This window comes from Lytechinus pictus, chromosome 16, assembly GCF_037042905.1.
Source record: "Lytechinus pictus isolate F3 Inbred chromosome 16, Lp3.0, whole genome shotgun sequence".
Classification (NCBI taxonomy): domain Eukaryota; kingdom Metazoa; phylum Echinodermata; class Echinoidea; order Temnopleuroida; family Toxopneustidae; genus Lytechinus; species Lytechinus pictus.
The window spans coordinates 27,551,691-27,568,939 of record NC_087260.1 but is presented as its reverse complement, the minus strand read 5'-3'; the positions used below and the strand labels follow the sequence as shown (position 1 = coordinate 27,568,939).

At 37.4% G+C, this 17,249-nt stretch overlaps 1 protein-coding gene across 1 annotated transcript in view; it reads left to right on the top strand.

Annotated features, from left to right (window-relative positions):
• The first annotated feature begins 1,388 nt into the window (after nucleotides 1–1,388).
• LOC129279704 (WD repeat-containing protein 44-like) overlaps nucleotides 1,389–17,249 on the top strand; it is a 30,428-nt gene continuing 14,567 nt past the window's right edge. Inside the window, exons 1-8 of the mRNA XM_064111075.1 lie at nucleotides 1,389–1,783; nucleotides 9,937–10,120; nucleotides 10,472–10,564; nucleotides 11,155–11,232; nucleotides 11,598–12,011; nucleotides 13,327–13,515; nucleotides 14,421–14,654; nucleotides 15,135–15,271. Coding sequence (XP_063967145.1) covers nucleotides 1,716–1,783; nucleotides 9,937–10,120; nucleotides 10,472–10,564; nucleotides 11,155–11,232; nucleotides 11,598–12,011; nucleotides 13,327–13,515; nucleotides 14,421–14,654; nucleotides 15,135–15,271 — 1,397 coding nt within the window. The 5' untranslated portion in view covers nucleotides 1,389–1,715. The remainder of the gene's footprint in view (nucleotides 1,784–9,936; nucleotides 10,121–10,471; nucleotides 10,565–11,154; nucleotides 11,233–11,597; nucleotides 12,012–13,326; nucleotides 13,516–14,420; nucleotides 14,655–15,134; nucleotides 15,272–17,249) is intronic.

Sequence of the window (17,249 nt, the reverse complement as noted above, 5' to 3'; positions counted from 1 at the left end):
CAACTCAGTCATATGCAAATGAGAGAGTTGATGATGTCACTCACTCACTATTTCTTTTGTTTTTTATTGTTTGAATTATACAATATTTCAATTTTCACGAATTTTACAATTAGGACCCCCTTGCTTGAACCACAAAATGTTAAAATAATGGAATTCCATGTGTTCAGGGAAGAATGAAACTTTGTTTGACTATGACAATGACGAGAAAATCAAGATATTTCATATTTCATATAATAAAATACAAAATAAATAGTGAGTGGGTGATGTCATCGGTCCCCTCATTTGCGTACCGAACAGGATGTGCATATAACTGTTTTGAGAAATTAGGTAAAACTTTAAAATGTTATAACTTTCTTATTTTACATCCAATTTTGATGAAATTTTCAGTGTTATGCTTGTTTGATTTTTCTCTTTCTATTCAAATAAGCTTTTTGTTGGGGTGGACTTGTCCTTTAAGAAAGTTGGAATTGGTAAACATATGATTTCCTGTTATACTTCCTGTAGAAGTATTGATTAAGTATTTATTACATGTAATGATATATTATTGAATATGTGAGATGTCTTATCATCACATAACATCCCCTTTTGTTAGAAAATGTGGCTTTCCCACATTTGTTAAAAAAAATATTGAAATAATGGTCCAATAGAGTAAAATTCATTCAAAACAAAATATACTTTGTGAAACTTTTGAATTTACCTTCTACTGATTCAGAAGTATAATTTCCTTATAAAATAACAATGATAATTATGATGGCGGAATATTGTATAGCAGTCAGAAATACATTCTTGGTACTTAACAATGCAGGCCTTAACACAGATTTCATCTCGGCACTTATGTATTTCAAGGAATAACTTGGATACCCATTTATCTCACATTGGTTGAGTGTACGTGGCAAATCAGTGGAGATAGAGTGGTACTCTGGTCTGAAAATATTTATATATCTTAATAAATAGAGCAAAATTCACAGAGCAATCTGCCGGACTTTGGTCATCAAAATCTGTCATAATATATATATATTCTAGTATATTTGTGTTTTTCACGACTGTTTCAGAAACGGATTTTGAATTCTCTTTTTTGTTACATCATGGGCACTGACGAAGAGTGTGACTTTACCTTTCATTTTTGAGAGCTATGCTCCTTTTAAAATCTACGATTTCATTTATACGGCATTTACTCAATCTTTTGTGATTATATATGTATATATATATATATATATATATATATATATATATATATATATATATATATATATATATATATGTAGGGTTTATTCACCAGGAGCAGCGATCCTGGGGACACAGTGCCCCCCACTTTAGTAAAGCACTGAAAAAGTGTCCTTTTTACGCAAGAAAAATGCCCCCTCATGAACGTGTTATGTGCCCCTTTCATACCTAAGAAGGTCCATCTATATTGATCACACCAACTAATCATACAGTACCCGCCCCCTTAGCGACTGCCCCTGCATGAATGGTTATGAAGATTTATGGGGAAATTTTTTTTCTGCGCTGATATATATTTTGACCCCAATTTGCTTGGGCTTTTTTGACGATACCGTATTTGATGGACGTGAAGTTGAGCTAAGTTGGAGGATCAGGAGGGAGGGTCTAACGACTACGAGTCACAAAATTTGTTTTTCTATAGGGTTTGGATAGTCTTCTGCCAAATATATCATTTCAAAGACGTCATATTTTCGTAGAATTAGAAGGGGATACAAATGGACTCAGAAAGTGACACCGAGGAGTTTTACGACGCCCCAGAAGAAGTCTCTTCCAGTCCTGCAAGGCAAGTGGAGTGTACCGGTAGATCTATTTAATTTTCAATAAATGTGGTCCCGTCTATTGACTTTTTTGTCAGAAGTTAGAATAACGCTGCCAAATGTCGGACCATATTCTACGTGTAACGGTGTATTTGTTAATGTTTTCCACGTAGAAAAGATTTCCTCTAGACCTCTATACAGTCATTGAATCATTGCAAATCAAATGTTTTATTACTTACTAGATCTATTGTTGTACTAGACAGCTGGCAGCCGCCTGTTTCAAGGAGTTTTTAAACATTTTTAGATGTTTTTTTTATAATGTATTTCTCCTCGACCTCGTACACAGACGGCTCGCTTTCGTGCAGCCACCATGCATCAGGGGGTTAACAATTCAAATTTCCCCTGACGGGCACTAGCGTACCTACGGGGGGGGGGGGGGCAGAGGGGGCAGACTGCCCCCCCTGACGAGTCACAACCCATGCTAGGGACATATTCCTGCCCCCCCTGACCACTCCTAGGCCTAGTACCAATGAGGTCCAACATTACATGTATGGACCTCATAGGCGACATCAGTAGTATTTTTGGTTAGAAATCTCTGAGAACAGGATATTTATATATTATATCACAAGTACAAGCTATATTCCTTTCTCTTATTTAAATTATAATTTTATAGTGTAAATGCATCGTTAGCAACAACAAAAAATGAAAGAAATGAAGGGGAACTTACATTTTCACGGCTTTTTCCTGATTTTCTGGGCAGCTGCTCTTCTCTTCTGACTCGCGATCGAAGCTGATATGAAGATCACGTGATTCGCGTTCTCGTCAGCTGATCGGTTGGTTATTCTTTTCGTCAGACGTTAATAATATATATTTTATAATGCTAGCATTCATCGCTAATTTAGGTGAAAGAGATTGAACTTAAACAGCGCCAGGTCGGAATCATAATTATTTTGGAAGAGTGTATTTATACACTCGATCTCATACCTGACGTAGACGGCGCTATTCAACAAATGCACAATCTTCAATATAAAAAATAAAACAGAAAGAACGCCTTGAACACAGGCCAAAATGCCTAACGATTTCTCCGCGGCATTAACAACTATCGTAAAGGGCGCTCCATTTATCAATAAAGATGGATGCTAAGCTGTCTATGGCGACAAAATTTGCCGCAAATATTTACGAAGAATTGTGAGAAATGGTCTGAAAATGCAACAAAAGAACCGGTGAGTACCGATTAAACATTATCAATTTATTTAATAGAACATATTTAATGACTACAATGTAACAATTTCTAGATAATATTGCTTAGTTCTAAGCTAGGGCGGCCCAAATGCGCGTGAGTGGAGTCCCAGTTTATTAGCACGGGTAAGTATTGGGGTGTCGCCTAGAGTGCCCCTGACCACTCTAGGCGACACCCCAATACTTACCCGCGTTAATAAACTGGGACTCCACTCACGCGCATTTGGGCCGCCCTAGCTTAGAACTAAGCAATATTATCTAGAAATTGTTAAACTCTAGTCATAAAATATGTTCTATTAAATAAATTGATAATGTTTAATCGGTACTCACCGGTTCTTTTGTTGCATTTTCAGACCATTTCTCACAATTCTTCGTAAATATTTGCGGCAAATTTTGTCGCCATAGACAGCTATACGTCCATCTTTATTAATAAATGGAGCGCCCTTTACGATAGTTGTTAATGCCGCGGAGAAATCGTTCGGCATTTTGGCCTGTGTTCAAGGCATTCTTTCTGTTTTATTTTTTATATTGAAGATTGTGCATTTGTTGAATAGCGCCGTCTACGTCAGGTATGAGATCGAGTGTATAAATACACTCTTCCAAAATAATTATGATTCCGACCTGGCGCTGTTTATCTTCAATCTCTTTCACCTAAATTAGCGATGAATGCTAGCATTATAAAAAAAATATTATTAACGTCTGACGAAAAGAATAATCAACCGATCAGCTGACGAGAACGCGAATCACGTGATCTTCATATCAGCTTCGATCGCGAGTCAGAAGTGAAGAGCAACTGCCCAGAAAATCAGGAAAAAGCCGTGAAAATGTAAGTTCCCCTTCATTTCTTTCATTTTTTTGTTGTTGCTAACGATGCATTTACACTATAAAATTATAATTTAAATAAGAGAAAGGAATATAGCTTGTACTTGTGATATAATTTAGAAATATCCTGTTCTCAGAGATTTCTAACCAAAAATACTAGTGATGTCGCCTATGAGGTCCATACATGTAATGTTTGGACCTCATTGGTACTAGGAGTGCCCCTGACGAGTCTTGAAGACCTTTTTTTTTTTTTTTTTTTTTTTTGCTTGTCAATTTTTTTTTCTGGTACGAAATCCTTTATTTGTGGTTGAAGACCTTTTTTTTCTTGCTTGTCAAATTTTTCGGCGGACGGATTTGCCTCCCCTGTGGAAAATCCTAGGTTCGCCACTGCTGACAGGGCTCATCGATTTTTGTCTTTATTTCATAAAAATAGTCCTATATAAAAAGAACTGTACCAAAATAAAGATTATTATTCCGTTTTGGCCTGAAATGTACCAACGGGGCAAAATAAACTTTAAAAATTAAAATAGTTAAAAGGGGAAAAAACACTGACTTTCTTCGGCTGTCTCGCAACTTCACTTCCCTGTTTTATCCGAACTTAATACATAAACACATGGCCATTGCATTGAGTCCCTGTACAGATCGAGCTAGAGTAGAACTCCGGTCTCCGTATTTTGCGAGTGGAGCCAATGGAGTTCAGCGGAACAGCCAACATAACAGAGACCGAAGCTTTTGGTCTATTGTTGTGCAAACATTGAATATTAGAGTTTAGACTAAGGCACGGCGCATATTCTGTAAACGCTGTTATTTTTGCCGGATTAATTTGTCGCGCTTGGCCTTAGTTGGCGGCTTCAAAACTTATTCACAGGTATTTTAATTCAGGCTGCATACTCCATAATCACAAATTCATTTCCTTCTTCCCCATCTGTGTCTGTGAATGGTTTTAATTAACATATCAGCAATGAAATTATATTTTCTGATCATAATTCTAGCCCTAAAAGCGTAATTCAGCATTGTTTTGATCCAATCATGAGTTTTTGTGACATTTAACGCAACTTTCCTTTGCGGGGCGGATATCGGGGAAGGCAAAACGGAGGCACTGCTGGCCTGGTATGGACGGCCGAGCACTGGGTAAGGGGGTTACTGCTATTCAAAATGCATGGAATCAATCAACAAATCCTGGGCGATCGAAAAGACGTCTTCTTAAAAACTAAACGGATCTAAACACCAATCAAACAGCAAAGCAACTTATATTTCAACAAAAATCATAATTTAAAAACTGATCTGCGACTGTTAAAAAATGATCGCATTGGAACAAGTTCTCGTGATGCATATGATTTTGGAGCTCAAGCTTGCTTGCTTAAATGTCACCACCCTCAAAAGGTCAAATTATGCAGTCTCTTTGCCAAAACGATACACGCAATTGAACCGTGGTTGGTGGTTCAAAACTTGCATTAAAATAGATGCTCATGAGTCATAACTTTGCGTGTTTTTAAATTTGCGCTCGCCGATCTTGCTGTGAAATCCGGGGAAATTTCCACTTTTACAGTATATTAGTAGATGAAATAGTCAGATCTGATAGTGATAAACAGTCTCTAACTCTGAGTGAGATTTGATCATTTATGCACCTATCAATTGTAGGGTCATTTACCAACAAATTAGTGACGCATGGGTACCGTTATGGAAACATTTGGTCCGTCACAATTTGAAGATTGGGGTGCGTCAATGTAAGTCATTTTATCTGGGTGCGTCATGCCTCAGTGATACAAAAATTAAAATATATTTTATATATCTTTCGTTATATGAACTCCCGTTCTCCCAGAAGAAATATATTTGACGAATTATTCCAACAACCTCGGAAAGGAAAATAAAACAGAATTGAAGTTGGTAACATCTCATAAGTTGGGGATCTATCAGGACATGTTTTGAAATTGTTTTGAGGGGCTAACGAGTTAAAATATATTTCATATACCTTTCGTGATGACCCCTTTTTCTCCGTTAAATATCTACGCATTTTCTTGAAAATGTTGGAAACAGAAATAAAACAAAATAGAAGTTGGAAACATCTTAGGTTAGTTGGCAATCTATCAGGGCATGTTTTAAAATTGTTTTGAGGGGCTAAAGAGTTAAAATAAATTTTATATATCTTTCGTTATGAACTCCTGTTCTCCCAGAAGAAATATGATTGACAAATTATTCCAACAACCTCGGAAAGGAAAATAAAACACAATTGAAGTTGGTAACATCTCAGAATAGTTGGCGATCTATCAGGACATGTTTTAAGATTGTTTTGAGGAGCTAACGAGTTAAAATATATTTCATATTCCTTTCTTTATGACCCCTTTTTCTCCGTTAAGAAATATTAAAGACGCATTAAATTCCAACAATGTCAGAAAGGAAACAGAATAGATGTCACAAACATCTCAGATTAATGAAAGAATGAGTGGGAAATGTTTTAAAATTGCTTTGAGGTTTCTAACGAATTAAAATATATATTATGATTTTTTCGTATGAACCTTTGATTTGTAAATGGCGCATATCCTCGACATCGTCGGAAGGGAAAGTGTTCCCTTTGTCTCGGCCTACGCTATCACCACGAGGTTGAAGAGAAAACATCGTCAGAGACAATAGCGAAATGCATGTATTGCATTATAGCTCAATTATGCTCCACGCAGCACTTGCACGCACAAGACATCGCACTTCAAAGTCTAGTCCGAATCTGACTTTTTACTCTGATGAAGGTGCGTCAGGGAGACGGTCATGGTTTGTCAAAATCTTGAACTGGTGCGTCACTTTTTTTCTTTCTTGGCAGGGTCATTGTAAGTAAGTAAAGGTGCGTCATTGTTAAGACACACATGTGTGTCATGGTACCATAAAATCTGACTCACGTTTGACAAGTCAATGGTGCATCCTTCCTTCACTTGGAAGAAAGAAAGAAAGAAAGAAAGAAAGAAAGAAAGAAAGAAAGAAAGAAAGAAAGAAAGAAAGAAAGAAAGAAAGAAAGAAAGAAAGAAAGAAAGAAAGAAAGAAAGAAAGGAAGGAAGGAAAGAAAGAAGAAATCAAAGGAAAATGAAAGGAGAGAAAGATAGAAGGATTGAAGCAGAGAACAAAAGAAACAGATGGAAAGAAAAAAAGGACAAAAGAAATGTAGAATTTAAAAAGAATGGAAACAGAGAGAGAAAGGAAGGAAACATTGGAAAAAAATGATAGATGGAACAAAAAAGCATGAAGGAAGGATAGAAGAAATGATGAAGAAATAAAGAAGGAAAGAAAAGAAAGAAAGCTCAAACACCATGACCCCCTAAAAACCAATCATCTAAAATTCTGATACTTGTTTTCAGTGAAATATTCTGAAAAAAAAATAAAAATGTTTAGAAAACTCAAATGTTTTGGAGTGATTGAAGTTTCTTTCATGGTGAGACATTGTCAAACTTGGAAATTATCACACGCAGCACGTGCACTCTAGGCCTGGGACGAATGTCATTTTTACCATTTGATTATTTCCTGAAAAAACAATCGAATGATTCGATTGTTCGTCAGGAATTACGTCTTTTAAGTCACAATAGATGACCTACTTTATGGTGACCTCCCGCATGAAGAAATCTCCATCAAACTCACATGTTTATCATAAATGAAAGTAGGCCCTTTTCCCCCTTCTCCATGATTTTTATATCAAAACAAACTACATGAAATGAGATTAAATCTTTCAGTTTATTGTTCCAATGAAAATCTTTCCGAAATCAATGCTGGTACCCTGGTTTTATGCATGCCTCCCTCCAAGTGCCACACCCCTGCATATGAATGAATCAGCCCAGATCAGCCGATTCCAAAGCCCAAAGACGTCTTAGTAATCAACTCATTCATGAAGTATTCTTTGAGACTGACACGCAAGTGTATTTCACTTCTTGAACAAATTCATCCCTTGCCCACACCATGTCCCCACCCCCACTTGGGGCATTGCCCAAGATGCTACACATGTATTTCAAAAAAATATTTTGCAAAATATTTTTTAATTTTAGATACCTTTCAAAATTACATTTTTATCATTTGAACCTACATGTATAACTGGGTCTTTTTTTGGAGACTAGTTGAGAAAGTACTGGTGATGGCGCGTGTTGGAATGTCGTTTTAATTGTGTGAGGGGGATATAAAAAAGGTTGCATTGTTTTGAAACATGAAAGGAATTTTCCGGCTCCCCTATCTTTCTCTCTCTCTCCCTCACACAAACACAGATGGGGAGGGGTCAATTTATTTCTGAAGTCATGACCTTTCCTGATAAGGGAACCACGTGGCTTCTTCTTTGTTTCCCCAAAAGTTTCATTGGCTATCGAAGGTCCAATTAGCTCAAGTGAGCTGGTTGTGTGTTTACTTTCTGTTTTGAGCACGCAGACAATGACTTATATTGTGTATCGAGGGCATGGAAGGCCGGGTGGGATTAACATTTTCGGAGCTCTTTCAGGTCTGTGTTTAACTGTGAATGTGATACAATCATTGATCATTTTTATGATTTTTGACAAATTACCTCGGTAATATCATTTTTAAACCTGTATCAAGTATTCAAAAACCGTTGTCATCTTTGTTATCTTGTCATTTTGTTATTATTACTTGGGTATTCGAGTTATCCCAACGTCATAATCGGGATCTGCCGAACGTTCGATTAGTGTAAACTATGCTAATCGATTGGCTGTAAATTATGCTAATCGATTGGCGATCGGCGGCAAGCCATTCGAACCATTCGATTAATCGATGTTTACTCCCAGGCCTAGTGCACACTTGCACTTTCTTCTCACTACTTAACTACAAGTCTGCAATTTTCACGACAACACTTAAAGCAACACTAAAACAACTGCAGTTTTTATGAAAGCTCACAACTTGCTTCTCGGATCACATTGCCAAAACAGTAATTTGAGAATCCCTATACTAGTACTTGTAACAATTTTACGATTTTGTGATTATTTTGGTGGAAAAAAATATTTTTCATGCGAGATTGTTCAGTCCGATTCAGAGTTTGATTGGAGAGGAGCCGGTACGGCAGCTAGAATTAAGAACTAATCGATCAGCTTGTGCCTGCCACGTGGACAGGCCTGGCTGCCAGCTACGTGGAAGTATGCTGACTTTGTGTGTGTGTGTGTGTGCAAATAAAAAAAAATAGCGCAAACAAACTGTCTTGCGATGTATATCACAGAAAGTTTTTAACATGCGTTTCTCTCTTTTCTGTAATTTTGCTTGTGAAATATGGGAAGACTTATGAAATTTTATTTCCCTGTGAGCCTTATGATTTTATTTTAAGGGCGTCTGTCAAGTGGTTTTGGACGTCTTGCAAATTTTCTAGGACGTCTTCCAGAGGAAATGGGAGTCCAAAAGACACCCTGACGCACTTCTGGCTAAACCCCTGTTCTGAATCTGAGACTAATGTCATGACTTAAGTTGATTAAATGCCCACCCAATTCAATTTGACATGTCCAAGAATGATGTCACTTGGTGATTTTCATCTTTTCTGAAATAGGTTTAACTTTCGTAATTTGTTAGATCTATTCTTGTTCCAAACTGCCTTTTCACAAAACAATATTTCCACCAAATTTTTTTCTTTGCAATATCTTTTTATTTTTTATTGCAATTGTAATGTTCAATCTTAAATATATGAATGATGACATATTGACCAGGGGCGGATCAAGAATTTAAAAAAAAGAGGGCCAGTGAAGTGAATTAAAGAGCGGCTGGGAAGGATGATGTCAAGAAACCTGTAAAATTGTGTGCTTGACAACCCAGAATTCGGAGCTAACTTTGCTTTATGTATGATGCAAGAGGGGACCCAAAGCTACACACTCTGTTTACAAACAAAGCTACAACAGCTACGTGTATGTCATTTTGATAACCTGGCTAACTTTAATTAGGGTAAAATAAAAAAAATCATTACCACAGAAACAAAAATAAGCACAAAAACCACTTCATCAAACACCCCACCAGCTTTTCTGAACACTTCTTGATTTTGCCAATCATGGATCCAAGATTTGTTTCAAGGGGATGCAGTCCCCCCCCCCCCCCAAAAAAAAAAAAACGAAGTGGTAATCACTCCCAGAAGCCATGCTAAAGATTTTATTTATTGTATTTTATAAAGGAAAGTGACAAGAGAAAGGGGAATCCGCCAGTCGGCCACCAATCAGTATGAAGATGAGCTACGTCATTTGGAGGAAGAGAAGCGGAAGGCAGAGGAGAAGAGACAGAAGGAGGATGCCATCATCCAGCAAAAGATCAAAGAACTAGAAGAGAAGAAGAGAGAAGAGGAAGAACGAGAGCAACAGGTTAGTTCTTCATTATGTCAGTACAGTTTCTTTTACGCACCTTACCAAAAGTTGATAATGGTGAAAATTATACTTTTAAAACACACTTTATCAGCAGTCTCTCAATTGCTTTACAATATGGCGGCATAACTACCCAGTCTTTAGCAGAGAAGCTTTTATGTGCACTGAATTCCAAGGACCATAGTTGCAATTGATTGAATCAGTCACAATCCCTTGTAAATCCAGGGTCCTTGTGTCTTTTTGCCTCTAGGTATGGGATTTGTCATTTCAAATGATTTAATCCTGGGTCTTTCCTTTCTTTTCCCATTGAAATTCCCAACTGATATGCTTCCCTGTTCATTAATTTGACAGAGGCTCCGCGAAGAGATGGAAAGACTACAGAAGGAGAGAGAAGAAGAAGTGAAGAGACGACTGGAAGAGGAAGAGCGACAAAGGGAGGAGCAGGTATGTCCATCATATATTTCCATCATACAGAATGATGACATTCGGAGTGGTCCAAATATCTCATTTTGTCATTGATAATCTTTTTATTACATCTTTGTTTCATGCAAATCTCAGCACTGCTGCCAGTGTTCAAATTATTTCTTATTTTACAGTTGCCATGTGTAATAAAGAAATCAAGAGAGCCATACTCTTTTTTTAAGAGTCAGAGAATAGTAACCATGGTTTTCCATCGCAATCTACAATGCTTGTATAATAGTTATTCATAAGTATAAGTAGTACTATGCAGTAGTAGGGAGCTCACCGCGGAGCTCTAGCTGTGGACGCAGAGGGACAGAGCATTCTATGGTTCCTGTGCAGCCTGCTGGCTGTAATATGGGTTCAGGCCTGGCCAGCCATGGTGGTGACCCGCGGTAGCAATTATCATGGTGGCTGTTGCTTCGAACTAGGCATTTACAAAAGCGATTTCAACAGAACAGAGCAAGATTGCCTGTTGCTCCTGTGTATTTTTCGAACCTGCCTGCTGTATAAAACTCTTTGTGACTTTGCTTTGAAACCGAGTCTATTACATTCCCTTTGAACATCCATTACAGGAAGCCGAAGAGCGTCGCCAAGAAGCCATTAGAAGGAGAAAGCGTTTAGAACAGATGAGACGCAATGAAGATGGGGAGGTGAGTTTTGAAAATTTCTTTTGAGATGTCATTGCTCTCTCTCATCTAGATGCCAATTAGGCCAATCAATCAAGCCATGGAAAATTTATTTTATACAGTACTCTGTTGGTTAATGAAATTAACTCCTAAACAATTACTTATTAATTTAGACATAATTCATGAATATTATTGTGTTATAAATCATATGAAAGTGTAATTCAGCTTAAACAATTTCATTTTTTTGTTTGATATATTTTTTCATGCTTTTATGAACTTGCGCCAAAGTATTGCCTCTCTGTATGCTCACTAGTATTGTGTGGCTTCATCAAATTTTGAATACTTGTGAAAAACTACTGTCTGTGATGAAGATCTTGACTTCCCCACAGGAGAATATTAATACCCAAACTGGTACCCACGATCAAGGAGAATCCCCTGACGTAGAACCACTGGGAGAGAATTCAAATCATCAAACCAGCAGCATAGACCAGGACCCCTCCCAAAGGTTGGAACGAGAACCAGGTCTTGCTAACCGGAATGTAGAACCCGATGTCATTGCTAGCACCAAGGAGCGTCCCGTGGACCTCCCGCTGTCAGGGGCCATGACTTCGTCACCTACCAGGGACAAAGCAAGTCCATCATCCATTGCTCCATCTGCCCAAGTTGGAGGGGTACAGGATGACATGCCTCCACCGGTAGCTCCTCCAAGGAGGAAGAAGAAACAGAAGAAGATGGTGGAGATGGCTAGACAGGAGAGCCTAGATAGCCAGTCAAGCTCAGCCATTTCCTTGTCATTGAGAGAGGTAATGCAATCTTGCTTTACTTTGGTTCCTTGGTTGTTAAAGGAGAATGAAACCCTTGAAACCAGCTGAATCCATATCAAAGAGAAAAATCAAAGAAACATATTGTTGAAAGTTTGAGGAAGATTGAATGAATAATGAGAAAGTTATGGGCATTTGAATATTGAGATCACTAATGCCATGTAGATCCTCCCATTGGCAATGCCACCAAGGTCTGTGATGTCACACACATACAACTCCCTCATTACTTTAGTACTTATTTCACTTATATTCTCACTTTTATAGAGTCTATCACAAGGTGAGGTGTTCTCTTTATGAGAGGACAAGAACAGAGGTTTCACAGCATTATATCATTGATGAATCGTTTGTCATATGATTAGAATGAGCAAAAAGAGATGTTTTGGGGTATATTTTCAGTGTCCAAAAGGGGAGAGTTGTTCATCTGTGACATCATAGATCTTGGTCGCATTGCCAATAGGAGGATCTCCATAGCATTAGTGATCTCGGCATTCAAATGCTCATAACTCTTCTATTGCTAGTCCTATTTTACTCAAACTTTTGTTGATCTTATTCTTTGATTTTTCTGTTTTCACAAAAGCTAACTTGCTCCAAGAGTTTCATTCTCCTTTAATGGGCATATCACATTTTGGGAAAGGTCAAAACCAGCCCTCACAGCGAGCTGTTAGGGCAAGACAAGATGTTGATAATGATACAAATCAATTAATGACCGAGAATTTTATAGAAAATATTCAAGAAGTTATTGTTTGATTGTACTATATGAATGATGTTTAATTCATACTTATAGTTAATAAATAATAAATTATATTTGTAATGTACCTGTATCCATCATGAGGAAGGTTCTCATGGCACATTTAAGAAAAGACAGGAAATTAAAACATAATAAAAGGGATAAGAGTTACATTTACTTGAAAGCTTGTCTGAATAACCACTGGTTTTTAGTTGATATACAAAGTTACTAAGACAAGAAATGTCACAGATGTCTTGTGGAACTTTATTCCATAGAAATAGCCCATTGAAATTATCAATCCCCCATGAATTATGAGATTGCAGTATGGCTAGTAAGGATGAGTTGGTAGAACTTATGTTACTTTCAAGGGGGATAGTATCGATATGTAAACTACATTTGTATTGAGGGGCAGTTCTGTGTAATGAGTGAAAAACAAGTACAGTGTAAGTAGTTCAAATACTATACAATGTTTAACATGTAGCCAGACTAATTCAAACTTGATTCATATTTGAATTCCTACTTGTATTCAACCTTAACCAGTCTTAATTGAACCTTAATATTCCTACTTAGCCTTCAGAGGAAGGATCTCTGGCAGGAGGTGAAGATCAACCCATCGGTCTCCCACCGGAGAGTCAAAATCGTCCTCACAGCGGTCTTCTGACCCCCACTACTACCATCGAGAGCCTCACGAGGGAGCTTGAACATTCTTTGGATCTTGCCAGTGCTGTGCATGGTGGAGACTACATTATTCTTCATAAGGTATACCACTTCAATTATTGAAATTATTAGAAAGGGAGTGGAGAATGTGCATGTATTGTATGGAGGCAAGCTAGGGCCCCGTCTTACACAGAGTTACAATTGATTTGATCAACCTAAACTATATGGGAATCCAACAGTGTCATAATTTTTTCTCCAGGAAATTTGCACAATGTCCTTTATAAGCAAAGAAAAGTACCCTCAATTTCAAGAAAACGATAACTGTATGGCTTTACATCAAATCTAGAAAATATTTTGAACAAACATGCATTTTGGATGTTGGTGTTGCTGGCTTTCCATAGTTATGGTTGATCAGATCAATCGTAACTCTTTGGAAGACTGGGCCCAGGATCCGATGACATGGGTGTAATATATCTGTGAAGTGCTATAAAAGTTTATTATTATTATTATTAAAGGGTTCCTTTAATTGATCTCTTGTATATATGATAAGTTTGGTAATTTAAAGTAAAATATGGACAGTGATGTTCTACTATTTATCCATTTGGCGTAGTATCCTGTGTGATCCATATCATGTATTTCAAAATTCGAAAGTGTTAATAACAGCTTAGAAAAAGATTGATGTGAGAATCATGGCAATGATGACGGCCTCATATGGACTGAAAACGGTCTTCTTATTCCTGTAGAGAACTCTATGCCATAATTCTAAAAGAGAGCTTTTCCTTAGCTGTCCTCAAAATTTTGCAAATATAAGATACAAGGGTTTAACAGCCCACTGACGATATGAAGTTATGAGCCTTCATATTTCAAAATAACCATGGTAACTTACCAATCTTCACCAAAACATACAGCATATTATAATTCATGGCCTTCCTAGAAGCTGTGAGATTGGATATTGATTTTGATACAAGGTTCACTGTTCAAAACATCTTCTTCATTAATGTTTTCAGGACACTCAAAGTATCAAAGGAGAATCAAGGGCAGACCTGAAAGTCCAAGGGTCACGTCTGCCGGAGTCCATTCCTAAAGAGGTGAAGCAGGGCGGGGCATGCGTTCCTATTACCAGCTCATCATCTCAACCCGATAAACCAAGCCGTGGGAACACCCCAGAGACAGAGAAACTTCTCAAGTATTATAACCTTATGCAGGGCCAGTCCATGACAGGGGAAGAAATGACTGATGAGGTAAAGAGAGGACAACAATTACAAGGATGTTTTCTTGTTAAAAAAACATGTGAATTTTAGCTGATATCAGGGATACAGATTTTAGAGATAACATATTTTTTTCTTTGATTTCAATATTTTTTCTGGCAGCAGCAAGGCCATTTTCCCATGGATTTAAAGTACTCATTGACACCAAGTAAACTAGTGGAAAACATTAGGTTTACAAATGTCAGAAGTGATTAATTAATCTCCAGTAATGACAGTTATTCCTGTGACATTTATTCCAAGGTCAATTTCATTTTAACGTTGTTGCTGTGCTTTTCGACGTGACACCATTACCAAAAAGTCAACACTTGGAAATCACCCATTTTCAAATCTCAGGCTCCAAACAAGAGCAGATACAGTAAACCTTATTTTGTCAGGCTCCGAACAAGAGCAGATATTTCATATATTTTGCCATTGTTATTCATATATCATTCAACATTCTTTGTTTTCATACAGGAAATTCTATCTCAAGTGATTGTGAAGAACCTGGACACCGGTGAGACCGTGCCGTTACTGCTTGCCGAGGAAAGATTACCAAAGTGCATTAACCCCCTGTCCCTTCACATCATGCGTATTACATCAGAATATGTCAGGTAGGATTGTAACACTCACTGAAGATCCTGCCCAAGTATCAGGTCACATGACCAAGGTCAGAGGTCATTTAGGGTCAACGATCTTTGGCCATGGGGTATTTGTTGAATTGTCATCATAACTTTGACAGTTTATGGATTTAGTTCATGAAACTTGGACATAAGAGCAATCAAGTATCCCTGGACATCCTGTGCGAGTTTTGAGTCACATGATCAATGTCAAAGGTTATTAAGGGTCAATGAAATTTTGCCATGTTGGGGGTATTATTATTATTATTATTACTTATTATTTGTACTGCGCTTTTCCCATTAGGCCCAAAGCGCTTACAATGAATTAATTAAATGTAATATTTTAAAAACTACAAAGTACGAAAGAGATGAGTTTTTAAAGACTTTTTGAAAATTGCTAATGTTGGAGACTGTCTAATTATTAGTGGCAGGTCGTTCCAGGATTTTGAAGCCGACACTGTAAAAGTTCTGTCACCAGCTAATGTACGAGTTAATGAATATGTGAGGCGAAGGTGATCACTGGCCGACCTAAGTGCTCTAGTTGGTGTATACAGATTCAAGCAGTTACTTAAATACTGTGGAGCCTGTTTATTCAGTGTTTTGTAGACAATCAAGAGTAATTTGAACGTAATTCTCTGTTTAAAAGGAAGCCAGTGAAGAGAATTAAAGAGTGGTTGGGAAGGATGATCTCGGGAAACCTGTAAAATTAATCGTGCTGCCCAATTTTGTAGTTGTTGAATACGAATTAATTGATTAGAGGGAATTGTAGAAAGGAGCCCATTGCAATAATCAATACGAGACAGAACCAATGAACGAACAGCATTGTGACAGGCAGACTGGTCAATGAACCTTCTGATTCTAGAAATGTTCCTTAAATAAAAAGTGACTGTGCTACAGATATGAGAGATATGGTACGACATTGACATGCGGGAATCAAATATGACACCAAGGTTTCTTATTTTTTCTGATGGTCTAAAGAGTGTACCATCAACATCAAGTTGAACATTTGGAAGATTGCGCAAGTTATAAGTAGAGGCCGCAACAAAAAATTCAGTTTTTTTGTCATTTAATTTTAGCTTATTCACTATCATCCACTGTCTTATATCTGATATACAATTCTGGAGTTTAACCAGTGCATTATTGAGAGCTCCAGGAGTCTTCGGATCAAAAGAAACGTATAGTTGTATGTCGTCAGCATAAAAATGATAATTGATACAGTGATTTCGGATGATGTCGCCAACTGGAAGAGTATATATTGAGTTGCCTATGGGTCCGACTATTGACCCCTGAGGGAGTCCAAATTCTAGAGTTATGGGATTTGACAATGTGCCGTCAATATCAACTTGCGAAGTCCATCCAGACAGGTATGATTGGAACCAGGATAAGACTTTGGACCTAACGCCTATTCTATTGAATAACCGAGATATGAAAATGTTATGATCTATTGTATCAAACGCGGCAGATAAATCTAACAGCACCATAAAAACTACATTATTTGAGTCGAGAGAAAACATGATATCATTTTTTACTTTGATCAGAGCTGACTCGGTGCTGTGACCTGGCCTATAGGCAGATTGGAGAGGATCAAAAATATTATTAGATTCAATATGATCAGCTAGTTGAGTACATGCCGCCTTCTCGATGAGTTTACCTAGAAATGTTAAGTTTGAGACCGGTCTATAATTACTGATGTCATTTACGTCCAACCCTGATTTCTTCAAAAAAGGTTTGATGATTGCTGAATGTGCTTGATCAGGGAAAATACCTGTAGAAAGAGATTGATTGATTACATTTTGAATCTCTTGTTGGAATGCTTCCCAGGGAGTGGAGAAAGTGCATACATTGTATGCGGGCATGTCAGAATCTGATGACCGGGGTAATAATATACCTGTAAAGTGCTTAGTAGAGACATTGTTCCGTTGTATTAGGCACTGTATAAAAACAGAAAAATATCAGTAGTATTATTGTATGA